This window comes from Thunnus thynnus, chromosome 8 (genome assembly GCF_963924715.1).
Source record: "Thunnus thynnus chromosome 8, fThuThy2.1, whole genome shotgun sequence".
In the NCBI taxonomy this organism is placed as follows: Eukaryota; Metazoa; Chordata; class Actinopteri; order Scombriformes; family Scombridae; genus Thunnus; species Thunnus thynnus.
This window is the reverse complement of record NC_089524.1, coordinates 17,295,647-17,310,613: the sequence shown is the minus strand read 5'-3', so window position 1 is coordinate 17,310,613 and position 14,967 is coordinate 17,295,647. Positions and strand designations below refer to the sequence as shown.

The 14,967-nt window shown below is 36.9% G+C and overlaps 1 protein-coding gene across 1 annotated transcript; it reads left to right on the top strand.

Annotated features, from left to right (window-relative positions):
- The first annotated feature begins 1,123 nt into the window (after window positions 1-1,123).
- Window positions 1,124-14,967, top strand: adgrl4 (adhesion G protein-coupled receptor L4). The gene is made up of 16 exons (XM_067596807.1): window positions 1,124-1,256; window positions 1,701-1,850; window positions 4,713-4,862; window positions 5,645-5,794; window positions 6,146-6,216; window positions 7,043-7,222; window positions 7,880-8,063; window positions 8,225-8,338; window positions 8,982-9,181; window positions 10,807-10,986; window positions 12,357-12,560; window positions 12,858-13,078; window positions 13,560-13,626; window positions 13,794-13,885; window positions 14,070-14,238; window positions 14,455-14,967. Exons 1-16 carry the CDS (start codon window positions 1,211-1,213, stop codon window positions 14,515-14,517), a joined length of 2,241 nt encoding a protein of 746 aa, XP_067452908.1. The 5' UTR covers window positions 1,124-1,210; the 3' UTR covers window positions 14,518-14,967.

The window sequence follows — 14,967 nt, the reverse complement described above, 5'->3', positions numbered from 1 at the left end:
CTTTTTGAGCATTGTAAATGTTTCACATTTGAATTCACCTGTTTCCGAACTGCCAAGTAAATTCAAACTTAAAACAACAATTCTGAGTATTGATATTCATGGGCGTGGTGGATATGCAAAATTTCTAGTTATCTGCACTTGAAATGTTTGGCAGTGGCTTTGAGGAAAGATTAAAAAAAAAACAAACTTAAAACTGACATGTGACACTGACACTGATAGGAGGTAAGCTGCTTCCCACAACTTTGTCTTGTAACCCACCAACACCCAGCCCTGCTCATTTCCCTCACAAAGAATGGGGTCATTAGTCCATGACTGGTGTCAAAGAACCAAAAATAAATTGTGTTGTTATCTTCAAAGGCACACTCAGTATATAATTGCAGCACAAAGAGAGTCATCTCTGTTTATTTAGCCATTTTGATAGTAATACACTCATTTTAAGACACTGTTCTTGCATAGAAATGTGAACTATAAGAAACTGCACAATGTGAAAAGTGTGAAAGACCAGAAAGTTACGAAAGAAAATCAGACATTGTGAAAAATTTTCTTCCACTGTGTTTTTTCACTGAAACAAAGCGAGATTCATAGATAATATATATGACCCAAGAAGGCAGAAATTCAGTTATTTATAATGGTAAAATCTTCTACTTTACTCTGTAATCTTTACCCTCAGCTTGATTTAGCTGCACAATTTGCCTGAAGGAGCAACAAATATTTATGCCTGTTTCTGAAGAACACTGAGATGGTCACTGGAAGACACACAACACTGGAATGTGTGTGTCAATTTGTGTACCGTCCTTTGCGGAAGGGAGGGGGGTTGTCCTTCAGTGAAGTTAGTCGGTGTTGTTTTGGCCGGTGTTTACATAGCCTACTGTACGTGTTCAGATGAGAACAATGGCATGGAAGCTTACAAAATGGCTACATGAGTCAGTGTCAACAATGCTGCCAAAAAAAAAAAAAGGCCTAAATGTATTCTGCTAAAACTCTTTTTATATTTGGTTTAAAATGGAGCCAAAGGAAATCAAGTGTTGGGTGGTATTAGAGTGGCTGGTGAAGGGACCATTTCACATGTTTTTGAAAGCAGCAGATTAAAGATCAAGACAGGAAGGGCCAGGTTTAGAGAAACAGGAAAAGTGATGCAAGGAAATGGACTGCGTCACCAGCCAGCCCACCACAGTCTCTGCTAAAAGTAAAATCCAGACTCAGCGCAAGTATGGAGTCTTTGCTCAAGTCACCAATGAAACTTATACTTTTGACAGGTATGTGAGCTTCTCTATCCTCTAGCAGGTGTTTTAGACAATGTGGAGGCAGTTGTAGATGTGTTTGTATTCATGGGGTCTCCATGTTAACTGTAATGGGTTTGATGTGAAGAAGTCGCAGTTAATGTTGGCATACGATTTCAAAATCATTCAAAACTATAATTTCTGTAATGATTTAACATTTACAACAGATAAGTGGTTGATAAAATTGTTGAATAATATGTTGTATTCTAAACTTGCAAGTACTTCAATGAATTATGTAACTAACACCGTTCCAGTGAAAGGATCCCTGTGTGTTTCAGCAGGTTACCAAAAAAGCGAGAGATAGAGATTCAATTTTTACTGAAACCATACATCTAAAAACAAAACAACAGGTTTTGGAATAGTTTGGATTGGTATACATTAAACTCATACGCTCTGTGTTTTGTATTCGCATCTGCGCAGCATGGCTCTCCAGTGTGATGGACCCATGCAGCTTCTCTGACATTTGTGGTTTTTGTAATAAACTTGCAACGTGCAAGTCCCAGAATGGATCAAAGGAGGCCTGCTTCTGTAACCATGGATATACCGGAGATGGAACAACGTTTTGCAATGGTAAATATAAAAAATACAAAGCAACCCATGTGTGACTGAGTTCTTACAATGATGCAAGAGTACATCACATCTAGCCTTGTGTGTAGCTGCCAAAGAAGCCTTGACTATTTTTGGAAGCTTTTGTTGTTTGTGACTGCTCATCACTAGGAGACAGAAGCATCAGGCCAATATTTGTACTCATGTGGGTTAATCTAAGAATTTTTGGAACATGCTTGTTCACGGTGAACAGAAAAATACACAAGGACAGCAAGGATATGAGCAGTTAAAACTATTTTTAAAGCTATTTTTAGATGCCTGTTCATGACAAAACAACCCAAAATTTAAATAGGGACATAAATGATAAACATAGAACACTATGTGGTCATTTGATCAACACAGATCAGCATGTTATGAACAGTATTTAGCCTCAAAAATTGTTTGTTTCATATTCACTCAAAATGATAGACCCCAAAAAAATCACACATGGCTTTGGACATTAGCTGTATAATGTTAAATGGTGGTAAAGTCAGAAAGTTAAATGAGTTTAATATACAAGAAAGCTTTTGCTTTCAGTTCTAGGGCTCATTTATTAGTTTGGTCATTTCAAAACATAAAAGCCCTGTAAGGGAAAGCTTGAGTAAGATCTGTCTGAGCAATTTTAAAAACTTTATGTCTTCTTGTGTATCATACACTTTTACACAGATTGTGTTTGTCAGACCAGCTGTCATGGTTTAAAACATCTGATTTGTGTGTATTGCCTACCAACTAGTTGGCAGCTCACCTCACTGAGAGTTAATTACAGAGGAAACACTGCAATGTGAAAAAGATACCTCCACGATACAGCTTCAACATTTGTGTGGCCAGCTCTGCTTCTCAGTCGGCATTGTTACTCCTGTTATGTTTCTGGGCTGTTTAGAATTCCTGGAACCCTTTTTGTTTCCTGACCAAACCTAATCACAATCACAGTGCAGCTCACATATTTCAATGGCCAAATGTAAATCAAAATGTGAGTACTATAAACACAGAAGCAAATTATTTAAAACAAAAAGGCGCAGTGAAGTCCGGGGAGGTCCTATTTAGTGTTATGTCCAAACTTCTAAGAAAAGCTACTCAAGGGAAAAAAATCATTTTAATACTAACATTAGGGTTTGGATAAATTATTTATAGAATTAAAAAGCCAATACGTTCTCAACAACCAAGTCACAAAACGCAGAAATATAGTATCTTTACTTGAAGGTAAAAATACGACATCAAAGTGAATATGTGAGTACAATGTTTGTGTGACAATGATGGTTCAAGCGTCCTGTGTGTTATGGAGGTATTTCCCCTTTGAATATAGTCACCTCCCTCATCAGAGCAAAGGATTTCCCTTCTCGGACAGTTTTTGTGCATAAGGTGCAGAGGGGAGGAAGAGCAAAGCGTTCATCATACCTAGACAAGTGAAAACAACGGTGGAAAGTCTTACCAGGTCATTTCCAATAAACTGGGAGACCAGAGACGGAAGGTGTGTTTCAAAAAAAAAGCTTGAACAGCACTTTCTATAGTGAGTGGGCCACCACAGTATCCGCAGCAAACCTATCTGAATGTGGTGCTTTGTAAACCTGGGCAGCAAAATCTAAAATATTTGAAGTACTTTGAATTTCTCAGAATGAAACACCAGCAAACAACTGCTCAGCAATCATAAATGTTAACAATAAAAATGGCATGTGAGGTAGCAGCCAAGGCTTTAATCAAGTCTAGACTAACTTAGTGGAGTCCAAGACAAGACCACAACTGAGTTTCATCAAGTTCAAATCAACACCAGGACCAAGGATAAGGATCAAATTGAAGTATTCTTGAATAGTGGTCTAATTGTGGAGGACAGTTCAAGTCAATATTTGTGTGAACATGCACTCAGAGCCAGAAACAAAAAAAAACAACAACTGCCTGTTTGATAGAAAATGGAGAGAGAATGATGAGGTGATTGCATGAGGTTATTTTTCTGGATGTGAATCAGTGCATTCATGGAAAATACACATTATGACTTCAAACTCACTGCTCCTGAATTCACAAGTTTGAGTTGAAGTTCTCGTTTCTGTGTTTTGAGGACATGCTGATGTTATGTCCAAAGCATGCAATAATAATTTCAGTGTTGTGTGATGTTATTCTCCTATTCAAGCAAAAGTAACTTGCAGGATGATTTTAGCATAAACATTAAAGATTAACATCAGATTTTGCTGTCAAAGAGAATCACTTTTCTGATAGTCAATAATTTTGCATTACTGTAATGTTCAGCAGCCAAAGAGGAAGACTTGTATTGTTAAAAAGGCAGAACAGAGATTTCAATGTCTCAGGAACTTTCTGGAGCAGTGGTTCTCAAACTGACACAAATTAGACCCCATTTAATAAGATTTTGTCCCAGGGTCCCCAACTTGATAAGATTTTTGCTTTTAGATGTTTTATTACAGTAAATGTATGAAACCCATGACCAAAAAAGTCAAACATTCTTTCATTATGTTACTTATGGATGGAATTATAGTGAAAATAAATTATTCCCCTTTTTGCTGGGGACCACCTGAAACCCCCTCAAGGACCCCTGAGGGTCCCTGGACCCCACTTTGAGAACCACTGTTCTGCAGTATGTTGGCCTTGTGGAAAATTAGAAATGAAGCACGAGTCGGATCTAGACAAGGCAGATTTAATTAAAGTAAAAAAGAAAACTGTTACAATTAATCATGAAGCATACTGTTCATAATGCACTAAGCATCTCAAATTGATAATATAACAATTCTTTAAAATTACATTTTCAAAGGGGCAAAAGGTTTTTGAGCCTATTTGAATTTTAATTTTCTTTCCTCTAGCAAATAACCCCGTTCACTTTGTATCGACCTCTTCTCACCACAGATGACGACGAGTGCCAGAATGCGACTGGTATCTGCGGCAGCAAAGCAAACTGCACCAACACAGTGGGTAGCTACTACTGTACATGTATGAGTGGATACAAATCGACAGGACTGGCCGAGTTCCAGACAAACGATGGCACCGAGTGCATCGGTAAAGTCCAATTCTTGACTACTCAAATTATAAATGTACAAGAATTCGCTTTGGTCACATAATGATCAGTAACATATAAACTGTACTGACAGAGGACCTCACATAATGTATAACACTGTGTGCATGTGTGTGCAAAAACCAGTTACCACCCAGCTGTGGGGGCATCCAAACTGTGTGTATGTATGAACTGTTTTCTCTTCCACTGTACTGTAGAGGATAAACATGTTGGAGGTGTTTTTTTTTCCCTCAGCCTTTCACTTCCTTCCCATCTGCTATTCTGAGTAACCCTCTGAGCTGATCTTTGCTCCATTTGCACAAGAAGAACAGCACCTTTATCCCATAATGTGGCAAAACGTATTCCTGCAGATTTCCAACTGAGCGGCACACACATTTAATACAGTATAGAAACATGTAGCTGATTTTAGAAGCTGATACATTACTATTCCAATGTGTAACATGCATGTAAGGATTACATTTTCTCTTTCAAAAATAGTTATACATGATATTAAATGTAATGAGTTGGACTATTTATGCCAGAAGTGATTGCCTTCGCTTCATCTTTCAGCATTTTTAGCTAGAGATATTGCAGAGACAGATCAGAGGTATCATTTATCAGCCAAGGATTTAAGTTACCAGTTTAAATAATGGCCTTTTAAAAATGTGTCTGTTAACTTATGTATTTATTGGTTATTTATTTTGCCATCTGTTATGTTGAGAGTGTCACTTTAATCATACTGTGTTTTACTTTAAGCAGAGCTGAACTCTTCATTTGCATCTTTCAGACATTGATGAATGCGAGGAAGGACAGGCCTGTGGACCAAACTCCCGCTGCCATAATACGAATGGATCTTTCTATTGCACCTGTCAGCGTGATTACATCCCAACTTCAGGCACTAAGCACTTTCATCCAGAGAAAGGTATAAGATGTAAAGGTCAGTATTAGGATGTAAGTGCACACACACACACACACATACACACCACATGAACTGGCATTTGCATCCAAGGACGTACATCTTTCTTCATCTTTTTTTTTTTTTTACTTTCTCTTTCACACATGCACACAGAATATAGAGCATCAGCCATTTTAAATATTTTTGACTGACATGCAATACACCAGGTTAACAACGCTATCATATATTTTCTGACCCTTCAAGGGTCAATGTTGATGTGATTTTATGCCCTGTGCATGTTTCATGAAATTCAGACTACTGTTACGGAGTACTGTAACACCCTTTATTCTATAGTGAATTCATGGAGATGCTTTCACAATTGCTTTTTTCCAGAGCATCCTCAAAAATACTGCCATGACACCATTGGATGCATCACGCAGACTGTCAACAAAACACTTGCATATGTAAGTACCCTGCCTCAGGATCTCAGGGAGATACGGTAAAGAATACATATGTGGACACTGCCCTCTGTTGGCGAGGACAAATACCAACATGAGATGAAACAGGCTGAAACTATACTATACAGTATCAAGGACGCACAGTGTCACTGATGCAAAGCACCTGAAATCAGGTCCAGCCAATATTATCTGGCAGTTTCAGACCTGCAGTTCTGAATCATTAGTGTGCCCCCTACAGGTACAAAAACTAACAACAGCTGTGGTTTAAGAACTTAGGCACCATCTGTAGGCAAAGAAAGTAATAAGTTTGACACATGGGCCTCCTTCAGGCAATGAGTGTTAAAGTCTTAATCCTCCTTTGTGCATGTGTGTGTATGTATTTGAGGACTTAATAGAACATTTTAAAGAGTTTTGTTAACTGACACATATTTTCTGCTGAACACTGGAAGGAGTACAGAGTTCATACTGGTCCTCCAGCATTGTCCTGGTTTATGGATAGGGAAGACAGGCTCACAAGCCTGATGGTTAAACTGAATGTTAAACTCAGTTAATAGAATTTAAGACAACGAGACAAACATTAGAAATAATAAATTCAAGAGATAACTTTTGTTGTGTCACAAGCTGAATTGTACGTCTATAATTGTTTTATTCATGTATTTTTTTCTAACCTAAATATACACACCAGCAAAACAGAAACTACAAAAAAGGAAATTACTTTCATTACTTGTAGGAGGTGATACTGACATGTCTAAACTTCTGGCTGCTGTAACTAAACAAAAAAAAAATGCTGTATGAAATATGCAATTGCTATTTTTTTATTTCTCCCTTCTAGATGAGTAACCTCACAGAGCCTGAGAGTCTTCTGAAGGAAATTGCCAACCAGACGTCCGGTGAACTCACCTCAGTGGAAGTGATTGCATATGTTGAGGCCTTGTGTCAATCTGCATCAATGCTGGCTGCCGGAGAAAACGATTACACTGTCAAACCATCTGTCATCAACTCAACTCTCTCAGTAATCTTTGTTTACCAGTCTCGGTTCTCATTCACCATTTAGAGTTCTGCATGAGTTGCAATTATGCTTTGAACTGGTTTACAAAAATGAAAAGAAGAATAGGACTGCATACAGTCCAGTTGTGTTTTAGCATGTACAGAATTTCAGTTCTTTGTCCAGAGAATCAAGTTATATTCTATACTATGGGTTTGAAGGCTTGTGCTGATACTCAACTTACTTAAATCAAGTGATTATATTGTTTCATTGTAATATTTAGTGAGTTTTTGGTTGTATAGTTGTTTAGAAAGTAGCAGCAGGTTTCCAGCATCATTTCAGAGTTAGAATAAATTTTAGGCTTAAGAATTGAGTCTCTGAAGAAATACAGTGAGATCAGTGGGAGTGTTGTAATATCTGTACAGATGGTACATATTGGCAATTTTAAGAGCTTGATATTTTTGCATTGAAGCTAACTGAAAATAACATTTTGTCCCAGCTTATATCATTAAATATTTGCCAAAAAAAAGTGTAAGCGGCTTTTTAAACAAAGATAACCCAGCTGTAAAGAAACCAAAGGCATATTGTTCTAAACAGGCCTAATTAAAAACACTGCGCTACATGCATCCATTACATGCTATACTATTATAAATATGCCACACTGAAACATTTTGTTTTCAACAGAAATTAGTGAAAGCAGTAAACAACTTGGTGGAGAAGGATGAACTGGTGGCTTGGAGCAGAATCAAAGAAGAGCGCAGGGAACATACCATCACCAAGCTGCTGCACACTGTTGAAGAAAGTGCTCTGACGTTGGCCAACAACTACAAAACTCCAACTGAGCTCGAAATCAAAGCAACACAAATGGGTGAGATAATTATTAACACAAGAGAGCTCTTACAGACACTCAAATTATATGAAATTGTCTTGCCATTTATTCCCACCTGTATGCAGAAAGTGGTGTTTTGGATAATTGTCATTTTTATAATTCCTTGATATCTGTAATTTTTCTTTTTTTCTCAACCACAGAATTGAAACTCTTCACCTTTGATGCCCGTCACACAAAACCCATATTGTCTGCGTCCATGGGAGGAGATCATATAAATGTAACTCCGAAGCTGAGACCAGGGGAGAGCAGAAATGGTAAGAGTAATGTGAATGTTTTAAGTTTTCAAATTCACTACCAATCCAAATGCTTGGGTTTCTAAAGAATACTGTTGTGTTATCTGCTGCTATTTGCCACACATATTGTATGTCAAAAAAGTCTTTTTTTTTTTTCTTGTTTCTTTTTAATACCAAAATCTAAGCCATAAAGTGGGAATTTTTTCTGATGCATTGGGGGCACATATGAAAAATCCACCAATCAGATCATAGATTTTAGGGCAAGTCCATTTTTGTTCTTGAACACTATCACTAGTCAGAGGTGTTGAGTGTCAGCTTGGAAAAATATTGCTTCTTTGAGAGCTCCCACTGATATTCAAGTCCAGCATTAATTTCTACCTCAACATCCTGTTTCATTCAGAGACATACCAAACCACGAAAGAAAATTATGATTTTAACAGACATTTAAGTTACCTTAAATGACCTACATTTGGTCAAATTTGCACACTAGCTGCACTTTTAACAATTTCCCAAATATCTTTCTGTCCTAATGATCTAAGAGACAACCAAACTGATGACATAAAAGCATGTGTGCTCGCTGACCAGTTCAACTTTAACCTAAAGTTTGATGAGAACGAAGTTTGACCCCCTCCTGTCTTTTGTTAAACTGTTTTTTGTCCATCAGGAAATGTGTCAGTGGTGTTTGTGCACTATGACAGCATCGGTGACATCCTGAAGCCGAGCAGCGACCCAGGTCTCACCGACTACTCCCGGTATGCGGGAACAGGGGAAATCACTGTCAACTCCCAAGTCATAGCAGCAGCCATCAAACCTGCTGATGTCTACCAACTTGACCATGTCACCTTTACTCTGAGACACAACGAGGTAAAAAGTTTACAGAGTGCTGAGCCTGGCCACATTGTTTTTCACACTCAGATTGTTTTTCATGCTCAGCTGAAATATAGAAAATGTGAATAATCTCACTCTCTTGCAGACTATTTCACTTTTTTATAACTGTAAAAGCTGAATTTTAAAAGTTTTGAAACTATATTACCACATTTTCCATTACAGAAATGTTTTTCTATATTTTGTCAGGTGTGCAAAAAACCTGGTGAAGTTTTTTTTTCACTTGTCCTCTACTTGAAACTGACTGTGAGCTCTTTTTTGGATTATATACGATTCATTTATCAACATAAGCTTCCAATAGGATATTGTTCAGTTTGAAATATCAATATCCCATCATTTATACTGTTTCTTTGACTGACTGAAGTCATCATTGCGTTCTCTTTTGCTGAGAGAAACAGCTTCCTTATTCCCAGATTGACTCTGGCAGTAACTTGATAACTGCCAATTTCCATTAAAGTCACATTTACACAAATTCACATGGGAGGAATAGTTAGTGCTTTGTATAAAGTTTTATGAAATTTTAAGATTTTGTTCCATGTATTTCAGCAATGACCTCTCAGTTAGGGGGGAAATGGAAGAGGAAAGGTGAAAAATGATGGAGGAAAGCGGGAAATGAGGGAAATAACCCTAAAAATTAATGTACTGTTTTTTAAGGGGTTTTTAAGATAATGAAATGAATGAGAAAGTGAAATCATTATTTTTGTTGGACCCTTGAGGGTTAAGCCTAACGAATGAGGTATTGATTTATGTTGAGCAGTAAAAATCCTCTCTAAATTGCCTTTAATGAGCAACAATCAATAATTTTGGCTTCACTTTTGTACAGACACTTTGGACAAGTGAAGTGGTATTTTCCCATGATGCACTGGTTTTCTCTCTTGCTTGAATATGTTGTGATTCAAGAGTAATGTAAATTATCAAAAATGTTCTGGGCTATATACAAATCTAATTGAATGTTAATATAGCAAAGATTTAGGAAATACAAGTAAAGACAATCTGAAAAACATTGGACCTCATCTTATTCTATTTTATTTATTTAGACTTTTTTTTTTACTGCAAATGTGTTGTGTGGATCATAAAACTGCACATCATTATTTATGGAAATTATCTTGACCTCTGCATTTTCAAATGTTCATGTGAATTTCAATGATAAATAATCTGCCTTTGGCAGCATATTTGCATATCGCAACAAGATTCTTCTCCCACAAAAATGCCTACAGTGAGCTGCTCCTGTGGTGCATTGAGTGCAGCACACATGACTGCACTTTTTTCCCTGTGTCAGTCATTTTGACCCAAACTCATGCATGATAATTATTTTATTTTATTTTTCTAACAGTAAGTGTCAAGTAAAAAATAAGATAAGTCAATGCAAAGTCGCAGCAGTGGATCTATGAATTTTATTCAGAAGATTTTCAGTGTAATTTCTGATATCTGATGCAATCAAACTGTGGATGGATAGTAATGCATTTTCACTGCTATTTCAATAAGGCCTGCAAAATCGGTTTTTAACCCCCTGGTGATGTGGTATTACCTATAGAGCACAAAAACTAATAAAAACAGTAACATCCACGGTTAACAGTATCTTTGTTCCTCTCTATCCCCTGAAGCCCATAGACACTAAAGCTGATGTGATGAAGTGCGCCTTCTGGGAGTATGAGCTGGACAGCCTGCAGGGCCACTGGGCCACTCATGGCTGCAAGACCGTCCACGTCAACAGCAATGCAACCAGCTGCTCCTGCAATCACCTCACACACTTTGCTATCCTCATGTCCTCTGGGCGAGCCAATGTGAGTGATGATACATTAAAAATACAACTGTAATACCATATAGGTATTTCCTTTTTTCACATTTTTTCACTGGGGTTTTGAATCATTCATTAAAATGATTTTAGGATAAAGGTTGGTCATGCTGAACAAATTTCTTTTCATTGAGGGCAAAAGTTGAGCCTTAAATCTGGATTATCCAAGTATCGATTTAAGTGACAACTTGATTGTTTTAATTTTTTTATACAGAATATTGACCACTGGATCGATGTCTAATTATAACTTTTTTATAAACCTAACCTCAGATGAGGGAACCCAGTAAATACACTCTAAGCTTTTTAATGCTTACTTTCAATTAATGAGTAAAAAACATATGGCATCATACTGCATGTTTTTTGTGCTTAGGTTATATATCACCAATTTCCTCTGAAAACCATGTCAATTTGATGAGCTAGAGTAAGAACAGCCTCATTTTCAGCTTTGTGACATTGCATTTTTCAGATGAAGAAGTTGGAGAATTATCTCAATTCATAAAGGAACATTTTATCTTTCGTTTTATCTGAAAAATACGAAACTGACAAATTTGGACCCAATTTGGAGTTTAGTATTTTTTTTTTTTTGGCCCATTTTTTTTTGTTGTTGTTGTTATATAATTAATACGCAGAATATAATAGATGTTTCTATCTGGCTCACCATTATTTAGATTCAATACTGTATATATATGTACATCTGTGTGCACTTGTTTTCCACAAATACAGGAGAGGACAAAATCAATATGTCAAAGGTTCTGATTAACAATATTGTGTTAATTTAGTAATATAATTACTTCAAGTTTTGGATCGTTCCATTTGACTAATATTTTTGATTTGTTGAAAAAACCTTGTGGGGAAGCATTTACTACAACACAAAAAACCTCCACTGAAACCAAAAATTGTGAAACTCTCAATTTAAGGTGACTAACTACACATACTGATTGACAAAGAAACTTTGGGAGATATCCGCCCCGCCCACAGTTTTTAAAGATTCACTCTTTGATTTTTTTATAGGACTCAATAATGCCCCCAAATTTCTAAATTTTCTCTCAACATTGCTGATTCTTAAGCCCTTCTGTGAATTGTGAGTGAGTGAGTTTCAAATTAACACAGTTACGGTGAAGAATTCATTTACACAAAAAACAAATACAAACTACATTTTCAATAAACTTTTAACAGAAAGTCAGACTGATATACCAGGACCAGAACCGACCCAGTATGTCTGCAAGCCAACATATTGGTGTGACACCAGCCTATACTCATGTTATATCAAATGATTCCAAGCAGAAAACACAACAAATTACAGCTTCAGCATACCATGAAACTGTGAATGAAACACCTCCCTTTCCATTTGCTTCTCAGCTGGTGGCTCACTATACCATCCTGACCCGGATCACCCAGCTGGGGATGATCATCTCCCTCATCTGTCTGTCCATGTGCATCTTCACCTTCTGGTTCTTCAGTGAGATCCAGAGCACCAGGACCACTATCCACAAGAACCTGTGCTGCAGTCTCTTCATGGCTGAGTTCATCTTTCTTGTGGGGATCAACATGAACACACATAAGGTAACGAACCCAGTGAAGCAAAGAAAACCTCCTGTTTGTGTTTATGAAAGCCTCACCTTTTATTCTGCCATTTAATTAATTAAACACCCTTCTCATTTCAATTATAAGTATATAAGTGATCACTCCGTCAAGCTAATGTGTCACACATTTTTTGTTACACATTTATTTCTCTGTCTTACTCTTTCCCTCCTGGTTCAGTTTCATATATAAATAACAATATCGGGATAAAATCATTTCTTTAATTGTAAAATCTCTGTCTCTCTCTCCTCCTCTCTTCTTTTGTCTGCTTCTTGGCAGCTTTTTTGCTCTGTTATTGCAGGGCTGCTGCACTATTTCTTCCTTGCAGCCTTTGCCTGGATGTGCATTGAGGGCATTCATCTGTACTTAATAGTGGTTGGCGTCATCTACAACAAAGGCTTCCTGCACCGTAACTTTTACATCTTCGGCTATGGAAGCCCAGCAGTGGTGGTGGCCATCTCCGCAACACTAGGTTCCAAGTATTACGGCACTGATAAAGTGTAAGTGTGAAAGATTTGAGTTTTTTTATGACACGTTTATGGTGTAGGTGTAGAGGTGAGAGTACAAAGATCTTTTCTAAAACTCAGGCAGCAACAGATTATATAAATTATAAACACAAGGGAACACAGATTAAATTTGGCTTAGACAACCTGGTAGTGAGTGAGATAGTATAAAGAGAATTTGAATAAAAATCTATAAATAAAAGCAGGTCTGCTGTTAATTCATACAAAATGCAATTTAAAGATTGAGGTTATGCAGAACAGGTGCTGATTGTAACTTTTCTGATAGTTCATCTTGAACTTGTTAAGATAAGAAGGGTACTGGCCTTTACAATATTATCATGATTAAGATTAAGAGTGATATCATCTTAAGTAAAATGATAAAAGGTATTGCTTCCACAGGAGGAAGGAATATTGCAACAAAAACCCAAAGTCAGTCAGTAGAGGTTGTTATATAAGATTTTCTATATTTGTATTTTAGGTGTTGGCTGAGCACGGAAAACAACTTCATATGGAGTTTCATCGGGCCTGCATGTTTGATTATTCTGGTAAGATCCCTGAACAATAAAGAGTGAAGCAGATGTCTTTGTAAAATGGTTAAAAAAAAAGACTGTTTAAGCATTAACTGGCAACATCAAATAGGGATAGTGTCAAAGACAAATATTCATTCGATGGTGTGTGTTTGTTGTGTTTGTTTTCATCGCTCTCCTTTAAGGTTAATCTCTTGGCTTTTGGAGTAATCATCTACAAAGTGTACCGCCATACCGCTGTGAAAAAACCTGAAATCAGCCACTATGAAAACATCAGGTGGGATTATCTGTAGTCTTGCTAAATCGTTCAAAAAAATATTGAAAATCCAGTTCATCGAGTTCCTTATCTGATGGATAATGATATCTGATATGTGGTATTCTCACTATTTTAATTCTTTCAGTATCAAATTACAATTAGACCCTCATCTGTTGCGCTGATCCACACTTATTGTCACTCTCAGGTCCTGTGCCCGCGGTGCCTTGGCACTGCTGTTCGTGTTGGGTGCCACCTGGACCTTTGGAGTGCTACACATCCTCAATGAGACCACCCTCACTGCCTATCTGTTCACCATCTCCAACGCCTTCCAGGGGATGTTCATCTTCATCTTCCTCTGTGTGTTGTCCAGAAAGGTAAAATCCTCATTCTGGCTGAACGTTCTCATTTGAATATAGATATTGCTCAAGAGCATCTTCACAGTACTTCATTGATAGGAAATGTATCATCTTTTTGCATATTAGAAAAAAAGTTTTTTCAATGCAGATTTTACTTGAATACAGTATAATTATGTTATATTCAAAATGTTGTATAGTCATCTAAATTCTACCTTTTAAATTCTGTTGTTCCAGATTCAGGAGGAGTACTACAGGCTTTTCAAAAACGTGCCATGTTGTTTTGAATGCCTGAGATGAATTAATGCAACCAAAGCTTGATCATCTGCACTCGTACAATAACAGTCGACACTCCAGCTTTGCAGCATCCTGTGACTCATGCTTTCATTTTCGGAAAAAGCAGTGGGAGGAATTGTTTAGTACAGATGTCTAATAAATATGAACACATAGCAGCAGCCATTTCTAAATCTCTTGTTTCTCCTTTCAAAGACTGTCACCATCTATACATGACTTTGGTTTATTTTATGTTCAAGATATTTTTGTACAATGCACACATACAAATCCTTGTCATTTAAGACATTTTTCTGATAATAATACTGGAATCAAAATATTTTGTATATTTTCAGTTTAATTTAATGCCTTCACAGTTATGAGCATTACACTCTGAATAACCTACACTGCCTGTTTTTTATCCTTTCTTGTGTTTGAAATTGATTTGTAAATTATTAAAATGAATGTGGCAAACCAACA

Excerpts from the sequence above, each read along its gene's own strand:
- adgrl4 (XM_067596807.1), top strand. The coding sequence starts at position 1,211 with ATGGAGTCTTTGCTCAAGTCACCAATGAAACTTATACTTTTGACAG. Across the intron at positions 8,339-8,981 it reads ACCAGGGGAGAGCAGAAATG|GAAATGTGTCAGTGGTGTTT; the intron begins GTAAGAGTAATG and ends TTTGTCCATCAG. Across the intron at positions 9,182-10,806 it reads TTACTCTGAGACACAACGAG|CCCATAGACACTAAAGCTGA; the intron begins GTAAAAAGTTTA and ends TATCCCCTGAAG.